This window comes from Acomys minous (genome assembly GCF_964271855.1).
Source record: "Acomys minous genome assembly, chromosome: 13".
Lineage (NCBI taxonomy): Eukaryota > Metazoa > Chordata > Mammalia > Rodentia > Muridae > Acomys > Acomys minous.
Window position 1 is genome coordinate 50,898,073 of NC_140495.1, and position 20,618 is coordinate 50,918,690.

A 20,618-nucleotide genomic window follows, 5' to 3' on the forward strand; every position below is an offset into this window, starting at 1 on the left:
GCCAATGCTACACAGAGAAACCCTGTCTCAAAAAAATCAATCAATAAACAAATAAAAAATAAAATCTGTATTCCTGGTCATGATATTATACCTCCACATATGTACAAGTTGCTATGTAACAGATGACCCAGAATTTAGTTCTGAAAGCAAGATGCATGGATTACCTCTCAATTTTGATGGGTCATAATACTAAACACAGTCTTGCTGCGACCTCTGGACACAAGTCTCCACGAGTATCACCATGTTCCTGGTCAAGGGTATGAACTTCACTGAAGACTTTGCTAGGTTTCTGAGACTTGCTTTATGCAGACCATGAACTGGTTTACAGGATTGGAGCTCATTCGGGCTGTTGGACTGATGGTTAGCTGGTCATTAATGGTTACTATTGTGTGTGTAACAGTGTCCTCTGATGCTGAAATGTTCCATCCTTTAGGAAAGCTCATTGAGACAAGAAGTAAGTAACTCCAAATATCTTTAGGAGTCCCTGCAACTAACCAGATTCACTAGGCTTGTCCCTCTCCAAAAAAATAAGTGGTAAGGACTTGCTGAGTTCAGTCTCAGATAAGACAAGCTTCCAAGACTCAGACATGCCCCTATACCTGGGAGGGGCAAAGACTAGCTGAGCCATGAGGAAAGGATGCTCTTCACACAGCTAAGCTGCCTGCAGGCTGTGCAGTGTGCCCTAGATTCCCAGTGTTCGTGATCTATCATCTGTGGCAGAGTGGACTTTGGTAATGCTGCTGTCTCTGAGTCATTTCTGCTCCTGTAAGTAGCCCCTCGCCCATATTCCTGTAAGTAACCTGAATACGACTCATTTGTTCACCAAGTCAGACTTTGGTGGTATTCATACTTTTGTCTGTCATGGGGATGTGTTGTATCTTCTCAGGAAAAGTCTATCACACAACAGTTACCCTCTGTTTCTCTTAAGTGTTTCAGCTTAAGATGATGGCACTCAAAGAAAGAATAAGCAGGCTACAAAGATGAGACTTGATAGCCTATGACAATATAGTGAGGGTGGAGGTCCCCTTCTGTCTTAGACCTAGGGGAGGGGATTAGGTTGAAAGCAGGAGGGAGGGAGGAATGGGAGGATACAAATGATGGGGTAACAATTGAGTTGTAATCTGAATAAATTCATTAAATAAAAAAATTTTTAAAATATGCCAGCTGAATTTCATTCAATAAAAGGAAGGCTACGCTAAGTCTCCAGACTGAAACAGCAGAATTTCTATAACTTACCTTTTTCCATGCTCTCTTTGTGGGATACAGGTTACAGGATACTATTACCCCTGAACAGGAGAAAGATACTATATAATAAACTTTGACCCTGGGGGGTGTAGGTCACCGGTGTCATCTGGGGAACTACTCTCAGGAGCTAATTATAAAGAACATTCCTGCCTCTGTAATCCAAAATTTCCTGATCAATACAAGGTCCTACCCAGCAGATAACAAGACATTGACTCAAAGAGTAGGCTGCTGTAGTTTGGAAGTTCCATCCCACACTCGTGCTGATGCTATGAAGAGATGGAAGCAGACAGGGCCTTTGGGAGGTGACTGTGTCAGAAGGGCTCTGCATGACTGCATGGATTCAGCACTGATAGATGAATAGATGAGGGACAAGGATAACTGCAGTACCTCTTCCTGGAAGATGTACTCTGTCTCACCATCTGCAGTCATCCTCTCTGCTATGCCATGACCCAGCAGAGGTTCCTCACTCGGTGCTGAGCTAGTGCCAGACTCCATATCTCCCAGTCTCCAGATCATGAGATAAATAAACTTTGATTCTTTATAAGTTATCTAGATTGTGGTATTCACTTACAACAGAAAACAGACTAAAACACAGGAGTGGATGGTGGATCTCACCTACTACCAAATTGAAAATGGGACACATGCCTTGCTGGCATAGGTTGGGGCATAGTGCATCCTGAGGGGGGAGGGATGGCTAACAGCATGCCTCCCCATGCCTGGAAACTATGAGCCCCATTTTACTCAGTGTAATAATGTATAAAGAGGTGCTGAACTCCTCTGTAATCAGTCCTTGCTCTTGGGTATCATATCTTTACCAGAGCACAGTACATACAGAATGACCTCATAAGGGCAAGAGAATGCCTGTCCCACATAGCTATAGCATGTCAGCTGTCACTGGGCCTTTCCTCATTTGGCCTCCCTGCCAGGGTTGTTTCTGAGAATACAAACTGCTATGCCTTGGCTTTGAGGCCTGTACCCTCAGCTGCTACTGAAAGTGCCCACTAGATCTCTGGAGGGCCCAAGCCTCCACTTTATGTATGAGCAACAGCATCATAAAAAGCCTCCTGGGTGAAGTTTGGTCACTGTCAGTGGTCATTGCTAATAAAAGCAACAGCTGCATGTTGGAGTCAAATAAAGCGCTGGATAGACATGTGTCAAAATATTCATTGACATGAAAAAGTGAGTTCCATTGTATGAGCATGTCCCAGTGTGCAGAGTGGACAGAAGGAAATAACAGTCACCATTTAGGGACAGGATAGGTCTCACTGCTTTTAAAAATCATCCACACAAGGATGCTGAGCATTATCATCTAAAACACATATGTGCTTCAGACTCCTTACAACTGAAAGCCTCCCAGCCTGAAAAAATAAAAAAATCTAAGTGGGATTTCAGCCAGGCCTCCTAAGACCTAAGTAGAATTTGGTGACCACAGTGGCAGAAGCAATTGACTCTCAGTGAGATTTGAGCTGCTGCCTCTCCTCAGATGGATGCTGGGGCAGGGAGTTCTGCCAAGCTATTTTGAGGCTACACACATTAAGTAAAAAAGCAGGACTATTCTTAGCTCAAGTGTACAAGCTTCTATTACCCTGAACCGGAGGCTGAAGCTCAGAGTAAAAGCCTGGGTTCTCCCTTTCCATCTGCGTTTTCCCTCCTGGGCTTTAGAAATCATTCCTGATAGCACAAGATGAATTCTGAACTATGGTAAATACCTGTTTATCCTACAAAGAGCGAACAGTGAGTCTACAATCTGATCCTCAACATTAAGCCAAAGAGATATGAGGATTCCTTTCCAAGTAGCTCCTTACACACAGTTTGTTTGGTTTTTGGTTTTTCTTGCTTTTCAGTGGTTTCAGGACATAGGAAACACATGGTCTCCTCGTCTCTTGCTGTAAGATCCCAGGATGTATCAATCATTCCACTTTGAATATAGTCTGGAAGCTCCAATCTCAAAGAATGGGCTCAGAGGTAAAATGGAGGAGAAACGGGAGAGTAGGGCTGTGTTGACAGAGGTAGGGCACAGCGTGGGTACTACTCTTCACATGCCTCTAAGAATTGCCATGCCTCTCCAGTTTCTGTTTTTCAACCAGAAAATATAACAAATATTTTTCACTTAATGGGTTGTACTCCCTTTAAGTCAATGTGATAAACAGGAGTTTAATTTTTTTTTTACAGGTTCAACTTTTTTTGTTTGTTTTTTTGTTTTTTCCAAGATATATATTATTTTATTAATTTGTTCTTGTTACAATCAATGGTTATCCCATCCCTTGTATCCTCCCATTCTTCCCTCCCTCCCATTTTACCCTTATTCCCCTCCCCTATGACAGTTTCTGAGGGGGATTTCCTCCCCCTGTATATGCTCATAGGGTATCAAGTCTCTTCTTGGTAACCTGCTGTCCTTCCTCTGAGTGACACCAGGTCTCCCCCTCCAGGGGAAATGGTCAAATATGAGGCACCAGAGTACGTGAGAAAGTCATATCCAACTCTCCACTCTACTGTGGAGAATGTTCTGACCATTGGCTAGATCTGGGTAGGGGTTTAAAGTTTTACGGCCTGTATTGTCCTTGGCTGGTGCCTTAGTTTGAGCGGGACCCCTGGGTCCAAATCTGCCTATCATAATGTTCTACTTGTAGGTTTCTAGGACCCTCTGGATCCTTCTACTTTGCCATTCTCCTATGCTTGTCTCATCTACAGTCCCAATAGGATGTCCTCCCCACTGTCCCAGTTTCCTGGTAATTGAAGGCTTTCATGTGACATGCCCCTTGGGCTAATATGCAGATATAAGTGAGTATATACCATTTGAGTCTTTCTGCTTCTGGGTTAACTCACTCATTATGATCATTTCTAGCTCAATCCATTTATCCACAAATTTCGGGAATTCCTTGTTTTTAATAGCTGAATAGTATTCCACAGGTTCAACTTTTTATTGAGCATGTTAACAAGAGGTTTAGTCAAAAAGACCAAAGCCCACGTCATCATCAGACTCCTCAGATTTTTCCTTCTTTGCTTCCACTTTCTTTTCCTCAGCTGGGGTGGCAGAGGTGGCTGGCACAGGACCTCCTGCGGGTGCAGCTCCAGCTGCCAGAGCTGGCCCACCAGCCCCTACATTGTAGATGAGGCTCCCAATGTTAACACTGGCCAGGGCCTTTGCGAACAAGCCAGGACAGAAAGGTTCAACGTTGACACCGGCTGCTTTAATGAGGGCATTGATCTTATCCTTTGTGACAGTAACCCCGCAGTCATGAAGAATGAGGGCAGAGTAGATGCAGGCGAGCTCAGAGACGGAGGCCATGTTGTGAAGTGCTGGCACCCTGCTAGTTGCTAGATGAAGTGAGGGCCTCGCCCCAACGCAGCCTTAGCTTCCTCGGAAGGACCCAGCACCTTGGCAGCAGCTGAGGAAAATCAAGTTTAAAGTTTTATTACTGACAAAATAGAAAATTAAGTTTGTGTTGTTGCTTTGTGATAATCAAAGTCATTCCTGAGTTGCAGTCTATGGTGTATTTGTAGCTAATGCCTCTTTCACTAAATTCTTCACTCAGTGTATTGTGATTGGTTGAAGAGAAAGTTTTGGTTTCTTTAAAAATCTAGTTATGTTATGTGAATATGTTTTTGTTTTAATCCCAGATGTGCAATAAGAGGCTGTTTCACAGCAGGTGATTACGATTTGCCTCATGCACTAGCAGGGGTGTGATTTTTGCCAGCTGCAGATAGTTTACATGTGGAATTCTAGGAATCTTGGGAGGCCACAAATTCAGAAGCCCTGAGAGGTGGGGGGGTCGGGGGGGGCGCTCCAAGGAAGAGGGTGGCTGCTGCTGCTGCTCCTGGTTGCTGTGGTTGCAGTTTGTCAAGTGGTCGTGAGCAAGCAGACAGGAAGAAGTTGGAGATATCCTGCCAATGGAGATTGGACTTGCCCCAAGGAGCCCAGCGACCTTAATCAGCAGGGAGTAGTATAAACAGGTCTACACCCTTTTTACTCTCTAACCTTCTTTCTCACCTACCAAGTATCAGGAGTTGAAAGGGATTGTGGTGGAGAGGATGGTAGATATAAGAACCCAAATAAGATAGCTAAAACTGTATGCCAACAGGTAGACTTTCCACAGAGATCGCCAGGATGGAGATTAAGGCTATTACAGCTGATAGTCCATAGCATAGGAGGAAGCATGGACAAGCATGTGCACACAAAATCCCCTAACTCCACTTTACCTTATGCTCCAAATCTTGGAAGATGGAATACCCCATATTTGCAACTTGTGTGAAGGATTGTAGAGCAGAGCACACAGAAAAGTGAAGATATTTGAGGGAATTCTGGGTAATTCCAATATATCTAGAATTTTCTAGAGTGGCTTCCTGACCCCAACAAGGAGACAAATGTTTTAATTTATTTTCCTGTTGCTATGACAAAATGTCCTGACAGAAGCAAATTTAGGAAGAAAGGATTTATTTCCACTCACAGTTCCAGGGGACACTACATCATGGCAGGGAAGACAAGGTGGTATGAACCTGAAGCAACTGGTCATTTCATATCCACAATCAAAGAGCAGAGAAAGGTATGGTGATAGGATGGGGAATAGCCTCCAGCGAGACAGAAAACCTGACCCCTGCCTAGGACCTGTGACTGTTACCTCATGGAGAACAAGTATGTAGATGTGATGGGGCCTAGAGATGAATAATTATCTTGGATTACCCACATGATGCTTAAGTGTGGTCACATGTGTCTTTAAAGGAGGAGAATTTGATCCCAGGCAGAAGAGAAGGCATGAATGTAGCTGGCCACTTCTACTTTGAGGGTTCTTCTCTTTTTCCCCACTATATTCCCCCTCCCCAGTTTCAGTCCCTATCATTAAATAGGAGAGAAAGCAGGATACAGGACAAGAGACCTCTGAATCTAATTTCTTTCTTATTTCTTCTTTGAGCATGATATCTAACAACTGCAAACAACCCCCCTGAACAACCACCAACCACCAAACCTGCCTCTCGGGGGCCCTCGGATTTATATAACCTTTATTATGTTCCCGTTCCCAGGATTCCAAACATCACACAATCACAGAAACAAAACCATGCCTCTGCTAGAGCAAGAGGCAAATCACAGTCAGCTGCTGTGGTCAGTCTGAAGCAGCCCTATATCTCCACAAAAACATATTCTTATAGTATTTCTGTGTTTCTAAAGAACCCAAAATTCCAGAATTCTCACTACACCTGAGACCCCTGGAGGCAGAGGGGAGCCAAAGGTGGGACTGGGGATTGGATTGCCAATTGGCTAGAGAGTGGAAGAAGGAACAAGAAATTAAGGGAGGCTGGAGAAAGTGTCTGGAAAGTCAAAACAATGGCCTCTCCTCTTAAGCCTGCAAGGGGAATTTATCTTACTCGCAGATATTTTTCCCCCCCAAACAGGGTTTCTCTGTGTAGCGTTGGCTGTCTTGCACTCACTTTGTAGACCAGGCTGGCCCCGAACTCACAGAGCTTCACCTGCCTCTGCCTCCTTCCCTGAGTGCTGGGACTACAGGCATACACCACCATCCTGGCTACAGAAGGTTTTTTATGTTGTTGTTGATCATTTGTTTGTTTGAGGTTTCTTGTTTGTTTTGTTTCATTTAAGACAGGGTCTCACTAAGAAACCATTGCTAGATTGGAACTGTCTAGGTCAGTGGTTCTCAAGTGGGTAGCAACCTACATAACTGGAAAACAGGTATTTATGTTACAATGTAGAAAAATTCTAGTTATGAAGTAGCAGTGAAAATTATTTATGGTTGGGAGTTGCCACAACATGAAGAACTGTTGTAGCTAGTCTTTTGTTACTCTGGGGGTTTTTCTTTCTTCCACCTTTCTCCACCCCTTCAAGCCCCTAGCACTAGGTAAGAGAGAAAAAAGGATGAGGGTGGGGGAAAGGGGTTTGTTACTGTCAGACTACTTCCTGCTGATTAAGGACGTTGAGCTCCTTGGGCAAGTTTGATCGTCACTGTCAGGAAAACTAATTTCTTCCTGTTGTTTCTTCTTTGCACATGAGAATCTAACAAATAGCGGACCAACCAACAAGCCACTTACCATGGCTCGAGCATTAATATATTCTCTGAAAAGTCCCCAGAATTCCAAACATCACACACTTGCAGCAACTATCTGCAGTTGGCAAAATCACTCCCCTGCTAGAGCATGAGACAACTCATATAGTCATCTGCGGTGAAGCAGTCCCATATTCCCACACCTGGGACTGAAATGAAAACATATTCCTAAAATGTCTTTGTGGTTTGTTTTTTTTTAAGAGACCAAATTCTCAAGGCAAACTGTATTAAAGGGTCACAGCATTAGGAGGTTTGAGAACCACTAGTCTTAGTAGACCGGGTTGACTTCAAACTCACAGAGATCTTCCTCCCTCTGCCTCTTGAGTGCTGAGATTAAAGTGTGTCCCATCACAGTTAGTCACACTGGATGGTTTTAGAGCCTGTAAGAGTCTCTTCTACTTCCGGTCTTTCCAAGACTTGCTAGGATACTCGCAGCACTGCTTTACACTTCCACATTGACAGATTTTTCTTGCAGCATCCAAGGAAAGTCAACAAAGACATTTTGATAGACATTAGGTAAGATCCAACACCAGCGTGGACCAAAGACAAGGCTTAGGGTCCCTTGAGACGTTCAGCCAAATATGGATGGTCCCTTTCATCTCAATACACTGCCAGTAGTTTGAAAACTAACTTTTCCCAATTCCTATCTTATAAGGGACCACATCAATCTGATTTTTAAATTCAATGTTTTATAAGCTGTACACTACATTTTTTTCTTTTCTATTTATTATAATTTATTCATATTATACCCTAATTGTTATGCCCTTGCTTGTATCTTCCCATTCCCACCCTCCCTCCCTCTTCTGCCCTATTCCCCTCCCCTAGACCTCTGACATGGGGACCCTCCTCCCACACAATCTGACCTCAGCCTATCAGGTCTCATCTGGATAGCCTTCATCCCCTTCATCTATGTGCCCAAAGGTCCTCCCCACTAAGGGGAAGTGATCAAATTGTGGGCACCAGAGTTCATGTCAGAGGCAGTCCCTGCTCCTCCCACAACTGTAGAGAATGAGCTGTCCATTGGTCATATCTGAACAGGGGTCTAGGTACTCTGCATGCACCTTTTGTTGGTGCAACAGCTTGTCCAGCATCCCCTACCCCCCTCCCCTGCCCTGGGTCCAGATCCTCTGGCCTTACTGGTATCCCTGTGGGGATCCTGAACCCTTTGAGCCCTTCCATCCTCCCATTCTTCCTTACAATTCTCAGTGCTCTGCTCAGAGTCCAGCTGTGAGTTCCAGCATCTGTCCTGATCCTCTGCTGGGTAGAGTTTCTCAGAGGACATTTATGTTGGGCTAATATACACTTATAAGTGAGTATATACCACGCATGTCTTTCTGGGTCTGGGTTGCTTCACTCAGGATGAGCTTTCCTAGTTCCATTTGTTTGCCTGCAAATTTCAAGATTTCCTTGTTTTCAACAGCTGAGTAGTATTCCATTGTGTAAATGGACCAGAGTTTCTTTATCCATTCTTAAGTTGAGGGACAACTACATTGTTTCCAGATTCTGGCCATTACAAATAAAGCTGCTCTGAACATAGTTGAGTAATGTCCTTGTTATATGGTGGAGCATCTTTTGCATGTATGCCTAGGAGTGGTATAGCTGGGTCTTGAGGTAGCACTATGGCCAGGTTTCTGAGAAAGCACCAGATTGATTTCCAAAGTAGTTGTACAATTTTGCACTCCCACCATCAATGAAGGAGACTTCCCCTTTCTCCATATCTTTACCTGTTTGTGCTGTCACTTGAATTTTTGATCGTAGCCATTCTGATGGGTGTAAGATGGAATCTTAGAGTCATTTTGATTTCCATTTCCCTGATGACTAAGAACATTGTGCATTTCTTTAAGTGTTTCTCAGCCATTTCATGTTCTTCTGTTGAGAATTCTCTGTTTGGCTCTGTATCCCATTTTTTAATTGGGTTATTTTGTTTGTTGGTGTTTAATTTTTTGATGTAGGGTTGGTGAAGATCTTCTCCCAGTCTGTGGGCTGTCATTTTCTTCTGTTGACAGGGTCCTTTGCCTTATAGAAGCTTTTCAGTTTCATGGGGTCCCATTTATTAATTGCTGAGCTATTGGTGTTCTGTTCAGGAAGTTGTCTCCTGTGCCAATGATTTGATCTGACCCTAGATCAGCTCAGCTATCACTACCACCCTGGATTTTACTTCTACTGTATTTTCCCTCAGATGATTAATTTTGTGTTCTAAGATACATCACGGTCTGAATGTGTACCCTACCATTCACATGTTGAAAAGTTAATCTTCAGTTGTCAACTTGACACACATGGAAAGAGAGAACGTCAGCTGAGAGGTTGCCTCCATCAGATTGGCCCATAGGTTTATCTGTAGAGCATCTAAACTTTTTCTAATAGTTGTAAGAGGGCCTAACCCACTGTGGCAGTGCCATCCCTGAGTAGGTGGTGGCAGAGTAAAAAGGCAGGCTGAGCAAACCAGAGACCAAGCCAGTAAACAGTGTTCCTCTGGAATGGTCTCAGCTTCAGCTCTTGTTTACAGTTTTTTTCCTTCTTTGCTTGCTTGCTTCCTTTCCTTTTTTTTTTTTTCCAGATAAGGTCTTTTATGTGACTCTGGCTGGCCTAGAACTCACAGAGATTCACCTACCTCTGCCTCCTAAACGCTGGGATTAAAGTTGTGTGCCAGAACACCCAGATAGGTCTGGACAGCCTTGGCTATCCTGGGCTCTCTTTGTAGACCAGGCTGGCCTCGAACTCACAGAGATCTGCCGCTTCTGCCTCCCCAAGTGCTGGGATTACAGGTGTGCACCACTGTGCCCAGCTGTGAAGATCTCTTGAGAAAAACTAGCACATGTCTGAGATAATTTTGTAGTGCTATAGCAGAGCACCACAGCTGGCTTACTTATCAGTAAAGAAGTTAGCTTATCTGGTGGAAGCTGAAAGTCCCAACAATAGCACTGGAGCTGGGTGTAGACCTAACATTCCAGTTGGGCAAGTCAATCACCTGACTAAGGGACCACCCATAAGAAAGGCATGTTCACCTCAGGCCATGATAAAGAGATAAGAATAATAATTACCCCCTTAATGAGATAATGTACTTCTTGTTCCCAGAATTCCCACCTCCTAGAGCAGTTGCTACAAAGCCCTGTTTCCCAACTGCCTCTAATTCCTCCTGGAATTTCACTGGTCTCTAAGTGAGGAGACCACTGCCAGTTCTAAAAGCCTCACAAAGTGTTCTTTCCTGAGGGGGAGGGGACGCGGCGGAGAGAGAAAAGCACAGATTCTCATGTCTCTGAGAATTTAATTACTATTCTGCCCCAGGGCAGCAAGATGAAATATATGGCATCTCAAGCTGTACTAAAGGAATGACTTTAGGGCATCTAAAGCCATCCCATACACACTGGAGGCAAGGGGAAATGATGATTAAACACGGAGAGATGTTTACAAAGTTGCATTATTTCTTTTTTAAAACTTAGTCCAGGAAATTTTTCTCTTCCCTTCCAAAGCTCTGTTTATAGCAGCCATGTTAGTCCATATTTGAGTACTTAATGAGTTCCCAGGTGTGCTGTCCCCTCCTTTGCTTCCAGGACAAGAAGGGAAGAATTAACTAAGGTGAAACTAAGAAGTTTCCTTTAGAGACAGATCTGAGTCCCAGGATCCCAGGAGAAACACAACGTCGTTTTAAAAAAGAAATTATTCTTATTGTAGCTGCAACACAGTCATTGTGAATATTTACTAGGCACAGTGAATATTTCAATCAATGTGTATGATAAATGATGCTAAGTAAGGATGTCTGGCTTACCCATTACTGCAGATGGTGATCATTTCTCGGTGTTAGGAGTGTTCAAATCCTACCTTGTGTTTTGAAAAACATAACTGATGGTTATTACCCATCATCCCTCTGTTATGAACTGTCATTCCCCTGCTAAGCTTCAGAGCATCAAAAGTTATTCCTGCACCCCAGCTGTGAGTGACTGCCTGTTGTCTTCTCCACAACAACCTCACTTTCTATTCTTTTGTTAATTTATTCATTTACTTGTTTATTTCATCATTTTGCAGCCTGATAGCAGCCCCTCCATCTTCTCCTCCCAGTCCCACCCTCTCACCCTGCCCCCATGCCACTCTCTCCTTCTCAGAGAAGGAGAGGCACCCAAGGGGTACCAACCCACCCTGGCACCTCAAGTCACAGCACATACTCTCCCACTGAGGCCAGACAAGGAAGCCCAGCTAGGTAAAAGGGATCCAAAGATAGGCAACAGAGTCAAAGATGGCCCCTACTCCCATTGTTAGAGGATACACATGATAACCAAGCTGCGCAACTACTACATATATGTAGGTCTAGCCCATGCATGCTTTTTGGTTAGTGATTCAGTCTTTGTGAGCCCCATGGGCTCAGGTTAGTTTACTCAGTTTTTTTGTTTTTGTTTTTTAAGTTGTACACTTAAAAAAAAAAGATTTATTTATTTAGTAAGTATACAGTGTTTTGCCTGCATGTACATCTGTATGCCAGAAGAGGTCACCAGATCTCATTATAGATGGTTGTGAGCCACCATGTGGTTGCTGAGAATTGAACTCAGGACCTTTGGAAGAGCAGGCAGTTATCCTAACCTCTGAGCCATCTCTCTAGCCCAAGTAGTGCCCTTAAAAAATGGGTAGAACCTTTTAAAAATGTTCACATCTCTGTATTTATAAAACCAGAGATAATGAAAAATATACACATTCTCCTTCCTTTCTCTATCTCTCTCTTCCCTTTGATGTGTGTGTGTGTGTGTGTGTGTGTGTGTGTGTGTGTGTGTGTGTGTGTGTGTATGTGACAGAGGACAGACTACATCCTCTGTAAATTGTTACTGATAGAAGTAAAGTGTGACTGATATAACCACCTGCATGGAAGTGGATTGTAAAATACTGTGTATCAAATATGCTTTGACCCTAGTTCTCCCAATATGTATGTGACAGCAGTTAAAAGTTACAGAGAATTATTCTGCACACAGTGTGTATTTATACAAGAGTTTTAGGGGATGGGGATAGCAAGAGTCACTCCCCTTCTCCTGCCAGAAGCAAAAGACACAGAGGGGAGTGATCATATTCAAGCCAAATCAGTCAGGAACTGGGAGAGTTCTGAGCCTCTGCTGCCTGGGCCTGCCTTTCCAGAGTGTTTATCTGCTCAGAGCACTGTCTCCTGGGGGCTGGGAGTGATCATATCAACAGGCACCCCAATCTAACTATACAAGTAGCTGCAGCTGAGTCACCCAAGCAAAGGTCTTAATTCACTGTGACCTAAGGATCTATTATTACCCTTCTGGTATGATGATCACATTCATAGTGACATTAGCATTGAAGACACTAAGTATTCCTGGAAGTGACAGCAGCAACAGGACCACCAGTATAGACATTATGTACAGAAGAGCTCTTCTCCAATCTCTGTACCCTAGGAGGTATGAGCCTTAACTCCATTGCTATACTCTGTGCCAATCACCTTGCTAAGTTATGACTTGCTATGGTGGCACCAGCAGCCTGGGCAAGTCAACATCTCGAGTCATTGTGCTGAAGACTGGGCATGTCACAGTGGGCAGTTTCTTTTGGAAGTTTTAGTATATTTTCTCAAGGACTTCAGTCAGACTTGTAAGGCTTTGAAATGTTAAGGTCCCAAATTCTTTTTTATTACTACTACTACTAATACTACTACTACTACTACTACTACTACTGACATCTGACCCACTGAAAATTGCCACTGAATTGTGGTCAAATATTTGAAGTCCTCTGTCTCATTGTTTCTCATGTTCAAGAGACTGTCAGCAAATAACATGGATCTGATGGCTACATCAGGAATTGCTGATCGTTACTTCCTTTGCTTAGGGATCTATCTGCCTGGAGCTCCATGCATGCAACATTGCCCAGAGATTTCAGCCTGGGTCAGTGTAAACACAACTTTTATTTCCTTAGAGAAGTGGATGAGATGAGAACTGTGCCCAAGCTGTGCAAATACACAGCTTGGGCTGATCCCAGAGCATTTCTCTTTCTGTCCTAGGCCTGGAAGCTTCTAGCCTGTGTACAATCTAATCTTCTGTTAACATGAATCTTGAATGCTTCAGCTTCCAGCATCCATCCGCTAACCTAGGTCTAGAATGTTTCAGCCTTTGAGACTTACTGCTGAATAAGCTCATCCTTTTTAGCTCTTTCTGAACTTTGGCTGGCTGGTTCAATGCAGCTGTTCTGGCTCAAACTCCTTTCCAAGCTTACTGAATCAAACTCTCATTTCTGACTGAATTGCTCTGCTTAGCCTCAAACTACCTGTAGCAATCTGTTCTAGTCTTCTGGCTCCTTCTCATTTTCTGGCTCTTTCTGTTTTCATCTGTGTCTAGCTTGTTGACTCTTCAATCTGTCCGTGTAAATTCTCCCAAGTAAAACTGTCCCCCACCCCTGTGCTGCTCTACTAACTCCACTTTTTCTTCCTTTCTGTTCTCATGAGAGTTGGGTGTATCCTATTCTGTCAAATCTTTCTCTGATTCCCTACTTTGTCTGCCCCTCAATTAGAAGTCACTTTCAAACATGACTGCTTCTTTCTATAAACTACCTTTACCTTCAGTGTTTGGGATTAAAGGTGTGTAATAAGGGTGTGTCTATATTCCAGCCAGAGGAATTAAATGTATGTCATTCCAGCTAGATCACACAGACCTAGAAGGTCTTTGAATATGATCCCTTGCCAGAGAAACCATGTTTCTGGATTAAATTTTCTCTACAAGTCAGCATAGAGAAAGACTGTGGGCAGACCCCATTCAACAAATATCAAAGATCTGAAGTCATCTCCTGCAGAAAGTGACAGTCTGCTAGGGAAGGAGGAAGTGGAGGTGTTTACCTAAATTAAAATTGAAATCCCAATTAACTGTGTTGACTTTGTGAAACTCACAGTGCAGTTTTGAAGCAGCTATAACTCTTAGAAATGAGGATATTGCCTGGCCCACCTTTGCTTACAGTGCTGGTATTTAATCTTTATGGTGTTTGTGCTACAGCAGGAGTATTCAGTCATTGAGGGGTTTACCTTATAGCAGCAACATCACCTCTTCAGCGACATCTTTTTGAGTAACTACAAAGGCAGTGTAGATTGTCCAGAGATGAATCAGTGGGTCTCTGCTGCTCCAGATCTTGGTCTCAGCATGAACCTTGCTTATATAATAATTTTGAGCTCTGTTGAAGAGTCAGTGTTCTAAGAATAATCCATACTCCAACAAGCAAGAAGCTGCTTTAGAAAAATTTGGATTCTGAGCTTTGACATGGATTGCTGTTTGACAAGACCACAAGATGGAAGTCTGTAATTCTATATTGACAATGTCTTTTAAAAGAGAATGTCCATCCAAACCACAATGGCTTTTGGCCTAGCACCAGGACATTAAGGAACCAGAAGACTTGGAATTAAATCACCAGTGAAGGCTGTCAGTGTCTTAGGGTAGCAGATATTGATATCTCTGTGATTTGTTTCCAACAGAATCTGGTCTTCGTTCGTGTTGCACAAAGCCATGTGGAAGACCCAGATAATCCTTTCCTACGATAACTTCTAAAGAAGTTGGGACTCAGCCCAGGGATGAGTAAAATAGTGACTGAGAACAGATGTCCAGGAATATTCCTGCATCCCTTCTCTGCAGCCCTGGGAACAATGTCATTTTCATGCCATTGGTTAAACACCAGTTACCCCCAAGGAGCTGTGTAGATGCTATTAAAATTCTTATGTGTCTCTTCTCAAGCCTCTCCTAATACTGCAGCAGGCTGCCTTCTCAATACCCAGAGAATGGAAATAGCCCTCGTGTGCTGGATGGTTTATGCCAACTTGACACAAGAGCGAACTTGATCGAGAAATTTCCTCCATAAAACTGGTTTGTAGGCAAGCCTGTAGAGGATTTTTCTTAATTAGTTATTGATAGGGGAGAGCCTAGACCACTGTGGGTTATGTCATCCTTCAGCTATCAAATCTGGATTCTAAAAAAAAAAAAAAAAAAAAAAAGACTGAACAAGCCAGTAAGCAGCATCCTTCCTTGGCCCCTTCCTTTGATGATGGACTCAGGCCATTATCATGATGTGGAAATATAAGCCAAATTAACACTTTTCTCCCTGGCTTACTTTTGGTCATGGTGTTTCATGGCAGCAATAGTAGCCCTAACCAAGATACCAAATGTTCAGGGATAGACACACAGATAAAAAACCATGACACATGACAATGAAGTATGCAAACTGAAAAGGAATGATGGTCTTACGTGGAAATTCTAGTATTTTAAACGAAATTCTCTTATACATGAATTTGTTATTATTTAAGTGAAACAAGCTAATCCCAAAGTGTCACATACTATGTCATTTCACGTACATGTAGTTTCTAGAACAGTCAAATTCACAGAAACAGTACGTGCGATGGTTGTTGGAGCTCAAGAGAGCGTAGTTATTGTGCAGAGAATTAGTGGTTTGTTAGAGGCAGGTTTTGTTAGTGTTTAATGGGTCTGGGGTTTCTGTCTGGGAAGAGGAGAGGCTTTGGCGGCAGGCAGTGCTAGAGGGTTTGCAACACTGCAGCTGTTCCTGATGTCACTGAACTGCACCCTTGACTAAGATGGCTAGTGTATTTAACATATATTTAACTGCAAGGAAAAACAGAAGACAAAACTCAAATGAACTCAGCTTAGGGGTATGCTAGCTAAAGGCAGAGACAGGAAAGAGGCTGCATTTACCTATTTCCAAGTTGTTAAGTGACATGAGATTTAACCCATCCCCACGTCTGGCACCTGTCCATCAGGCCCATTAAATATACACTGCAAGCAGATAACAGAAGGAAATAGCCCCGAGGAGGGGGAATAGTGTTGGAATGAAAGCAGTAGGCATGAAGCACACATGAGCACATCAAGCAAGAGGCACAGATGTTTTTCCAGTGTCTCTGAAACAGAGGAGGCCATTGAAAGGCAGCAGGAATTTGGTCATTCATTTTCCCCCTATGCTGTTTAGGCAACACTTTTCAGATATTCAGCAGCAGATTCTGTTCCTTACCGTGGAGTCTGTGGGGGTCTGGCTGGTCTATGATTTTACTGACAAATTGTTTGTAAAAGCTGTGCCAGAAGGGTACTCTCTCAGCTTTCCGACTCAGACTGAGAAAACTCTTTGGCAAAGGCAGTGAGAACTTCAGACACTCCCTGGTGTCCCAGCCTTGCTTTCTCACCGGCACATGGCTGGCTGCACAGACTTCCCTTCCCTCATGGGCTTCTCCTGGGTTACACAAGCCCATGTGCATTTGAATGTGTAGGGAGATGCTGAGCTTCACAGCTGGGAAGAAACAAGATTAGCTCTCCAAGGATGGCAGGGATGTGACGGTGTAGACCAGGGGAGCATCTGTGAGTACTGATGGATCCTGTGCTCTGGATGCTGGATGCAGATTTTTATCACTTAGTCCTTACTATCTTGTTATTTCCCTTATTTGATAATAGGGAAAATTAAACTTCAGGGAGATTTTTTTTGACAGAATTCTACAAACTCTAAGAGGAATAAATAGAATTTGTAATAGATACTGTAGAGGGGGGCCTCAGAGTCCTCACAGAACACACTCAGACATGAAATTGTTAACACAAAGGAGATTTATTAGCCTAGAGGGACAATCGGTGTTGGAGGTAGAGGGAGGTGTGCCTCTGGGTTGGACAAAGACAGCAGGTGTTTCTGCAGGACTGTTTTTTTAAAAATATTTATTTATTATGTATACACCAGCTCTCATTATAGATGGTTGTGAGTCACCATGTGGTTGCTGGGAATTGAACTCAGGACCTCTGGAAGAGCAGCCAGTGCTCTTAACCTCTGAGCCATCTCTCCAGCCCGCAGGACTGGTTTTTAAAGAGAAAAAACTAAAGTCTGTGTTAGGATGAGCTCGTAAGCCTGGATTGCACATTAATCAATGTAGCCTGAATTTGATAGTTGGACCTTTTTGTTTAATCTCAGGAATGAGTGAGTGGCCAAATAAGCAAATAGAGAGGGAAGGGGGAAGGGGAAAACCTGCCAGCACCATGTCTGCAGTGCTCAGGCCGCTTAGAGAGTCCTTCCTGCACTGAGGAGCAAATCTTTGCATTTTTTATTGTCAGTAGTGAGGAAACCGCTGGCTTTTGTTTGTTTGTTTCTGTTTATGGTTTTGCTACTCTTGTTTATTTTGAACACCTTTGAGTATCTGAGTGATTAACAAGGACAGAGTCAACATGGCAGGAGGTGACTAGGAAACGTGAAAAGATTTTATTGTGTGATGTAGTGCATCCTTAAAAAAACATAAACATGAAAGAGCAAATGGGCACCAGAGTGTCCGCCCATGTGAAGGATGAGTGTGGATCAAAAAGAGAAGTAGTAATGGACTTTCCCCTTAGATACTTAATATTTTTCTTTGAAGAACTCAGAATGATATTGTAGTCATCAGCTTTGTGTTGCTATAAGGAAACATCTGAGTCAGGCTACTTAAAAAAAGAAAAGCTTTGTTTTGGATTGAGATTTGGTCTCAGAACTAGGGAGAACAAATTGATAGGAAAAAACTCTGCTTTTTCTTTGAGATAAGAACTTGCTCTGTGGTCCATACTACTCTCCAATTTGTGGAAATCCCTTTGCCTAGATCTCCCCAGTGTTGGGATTTTAGATGTGTGTCACCATGCCTGGCGCAAATGACTTTTGAAAGGAAAGCAGAAAAATCAGTGACCCTCACTTAAAATGTATGGTCAAATGCTACTGAGTGAGTACATGGGAGACACATCAAAAGCAGGAGAAGACACACACACATGAGGCTCAGTGTTCTGCCGTCAGAGGAGTCCCACAGAATAATCCTATAAAGAGAGGACAGAGTTCAAGCTTCTCACGTGCATTGTTTTTCCCAGGTGGAAATGTGACAGAGAGAATGTGCAAAGCTGCCGTTTTTTGTGGGGCAGTTTGTAACTAAGACTAGATAAAGAACTCAGAGTGGGGATGGAAGCTAACTCAATTTCCAGCCTTAGAGCTGCTGATGAGAGTGGCCTACTGAAAGTCTTTTGATTTTTTCCCCTCTTCTGTCTTCTTCTCTCTTTCTCATACACATATTCGTGCACACTCATACAACATGTATGCAACATGTTTGTGGATTTTTCGCTTTTTTGCTAGTTTAGCCTCTTGTGTTCTCTGTTTCTTAAGAATAATTATATATGTATATATATATATATATATACTATATATATATACTATATATACAGTCAAGATATGCTAATCTTATGCAAGCTTTTTTTCCCTAAAAACCAAAAATGGTACCTTCCAGTCATCTTGAAAATACACATAACACACTAAAAAACTGACGGGGACAGCACAAGAAAGGATTTCTATATGAATGAAACATGCTCATTAACATAGGCATTCTTTTACTACAGTCATAGATTAAGAAAAAAGTAATTATTTTAATATGTAAATATGAAAACATAGATTATAATTCAATGCCAATATATTCTGACATCTACATGTCTGATCTATACATATGTATATATATGCATTAGACATATATATTCTTAACAAAAGTGATAGAGCATAGTTATCAAAAACCTATACAAAGCTGTGCGTGATGGCATAAACCTATGAGCACAATACTTGAGAGGCAGAGACAGGAGGATGAGCACAAGGTTAAGGCCATCCAGGTCTATAAAGTGAGCCAAAGCTATACAGCAAGACTATTCCAAAAAACATAAAGGGGGCTGAAGGGAGAGCTCAGCAGTTAAGAGCAATTACTGCTCTTCCAGAGGACCTGGTTCTGTTCCCAGCACCCACCTGGTGGTTCATAATCATCTGTAACTCTAATTTCAAGGAGTCTGATGCTTTCTAAGTGCTTCTGCACACTCATGGGGTCACATACATTCACACAGGAACACACAGATGATACACGCTAACATAAAAGTGCTTGTGAAACTAAGAAAACTGTTTTAGAGCTGACAAGATGTCTCAGAAGTAAGAAGTGCTTACTGCACAAGCCTGACTTTCATGCCCAGAACTCATAGTGGAAGGAGGGAATGATTCCCACACATTGTCCTCTGACTTTCACATGGGCATGGTCTCTCTCCTCTGTCTGTCTGTCTCTCTCTCTCTATCACACACACACACACACACACACACACACACCGTATATGTGTGTGAAAAGTAATAATAAGTACAATTTTCAGTTTAAAGTTCTATAAGATACTGCACTTATGGATGGAATGATATAAATTCCGTGTTAAAGGCATGAAGAAGGATCACCTTCCCAAGTATCCATCATACTGAAAGGCTCAGCCAATGCAGGACAGAAGAACAGGAAATGTAAATGTGAAAAAGAAAAACATGTCATCACATACATATTGTGTAGGAGTTTATGTAGGAAAAGGTATACATCAAAGTTGTCAAATAAAAGATACACATGTTAAAAAAAAACATTTTATTGCTACAAAACCAGCAAGTAGAAAATAGTGTTTAATAAGAACCCTGTTTTAAGTAGCAAACTGTGAACAAGGCTTAAAATGAATCCAAAAGAAGGTAAGAGCATTACAGGAAAGAAGGAAGGTGGTGAAAGGTGTCACAACTCCCTCAGCACAGCTGCAGTGTTGCGGCCACTCATCTCTGGAGGGGGACACAGGGCAATAACCAGTGGGTGAAACTATTATTGAATGACTCTCATCAAGTATGCCCCAGAGAAGGAGTGCTGCTCACAGCGAGTATGTGGGGGAAGGACTTTCACAGCTGGATTCTGAAGGGCAAGCACAACCTCACAGAGTGAGGATTGGGGAGGGAAAGGAGTGGGGAACAGCAGACTGCACAAAGACCCTGAGGTAGACAGCCATGCTACACTGAGGGACTTTCAAGCTCTCTCTCTCTCTCTCTCTGTCTCTCTGTCTCTGTCTCTGTCTCTCTGTCTCTGTCTCTCTGTCTCTGTCTCTCTGTCTCTGTCTCTGTCTCTGTCTCTGTCTCTGTCTCTCTCTGTCTCTGTCTCTCTCTGTCTCTCTGTCTCTGTCTCTCTGTCTCTGTCTCTGTCTCTCTCTCTCTGTCTCTCTCTCTCTCTCTGTCTCTCTGTGTCTCTGTCTCTGTCTCTGTCTCTGTCTCTCTCTCTCTCTCTCTCTCTCTCTCTCTCTCTCTCTCTCTCTCTCTCTCTCTCATTAATAAATGATGGCATTCCTCCTGTTGCCAAATACTATTTTTAACATCATTCTAAGAAGGGTATGTGTTCCCAATAACTCACTGAACCAATTTCTCCTTGAGCTTTGAAATTGGTAAGTTCATTCTTTTACAAACACTAATGTCAAGGCACACATCTCTGAGTTCACTTTGATTTGTTTCTTCAGGATATATTCTGAAGATGAAGATGCAAGTGTCATGACA

At 42.8% G+C, this 20,618-nt stretch overlaps 1 protein-coding gene across 1 annotated transcript; it reads right to left on the reverse strand.

Annotated features, from left to right (window-relative positions):
* Positions 1–4,156: 4,156 nt before the first annotated feature.
* On the reverse strand, positions 4,157–4,615 carry LOC311580966 (large ribosomal subunit protein P1-like). The gene has a single exon (XM_084752805.1). The coding sequence runs from the start codon at positions 4,532–4,534 to the stop codon at positions 4,190–4,192; it is 345 nt and encodes a 114-aa protein (XP_084608931.1). The 5' UTR covers positions 4,535–4,615; the 3' UTR covers positions 4,157–4,189.
* Positions 4,616–20,618: the final 16,003 nt, after the last annotated feature.

Bases quoted from the DNA above. Each gene is read 5' to 3' on its own strand.
- LOC311580966 (XM_084752805.1), bottom strand. From the start codon at position 4,534: ATGGCCTCCGTCTCTGAGCTCGCCTGCATCTACTCTGCCCTCATTCTT.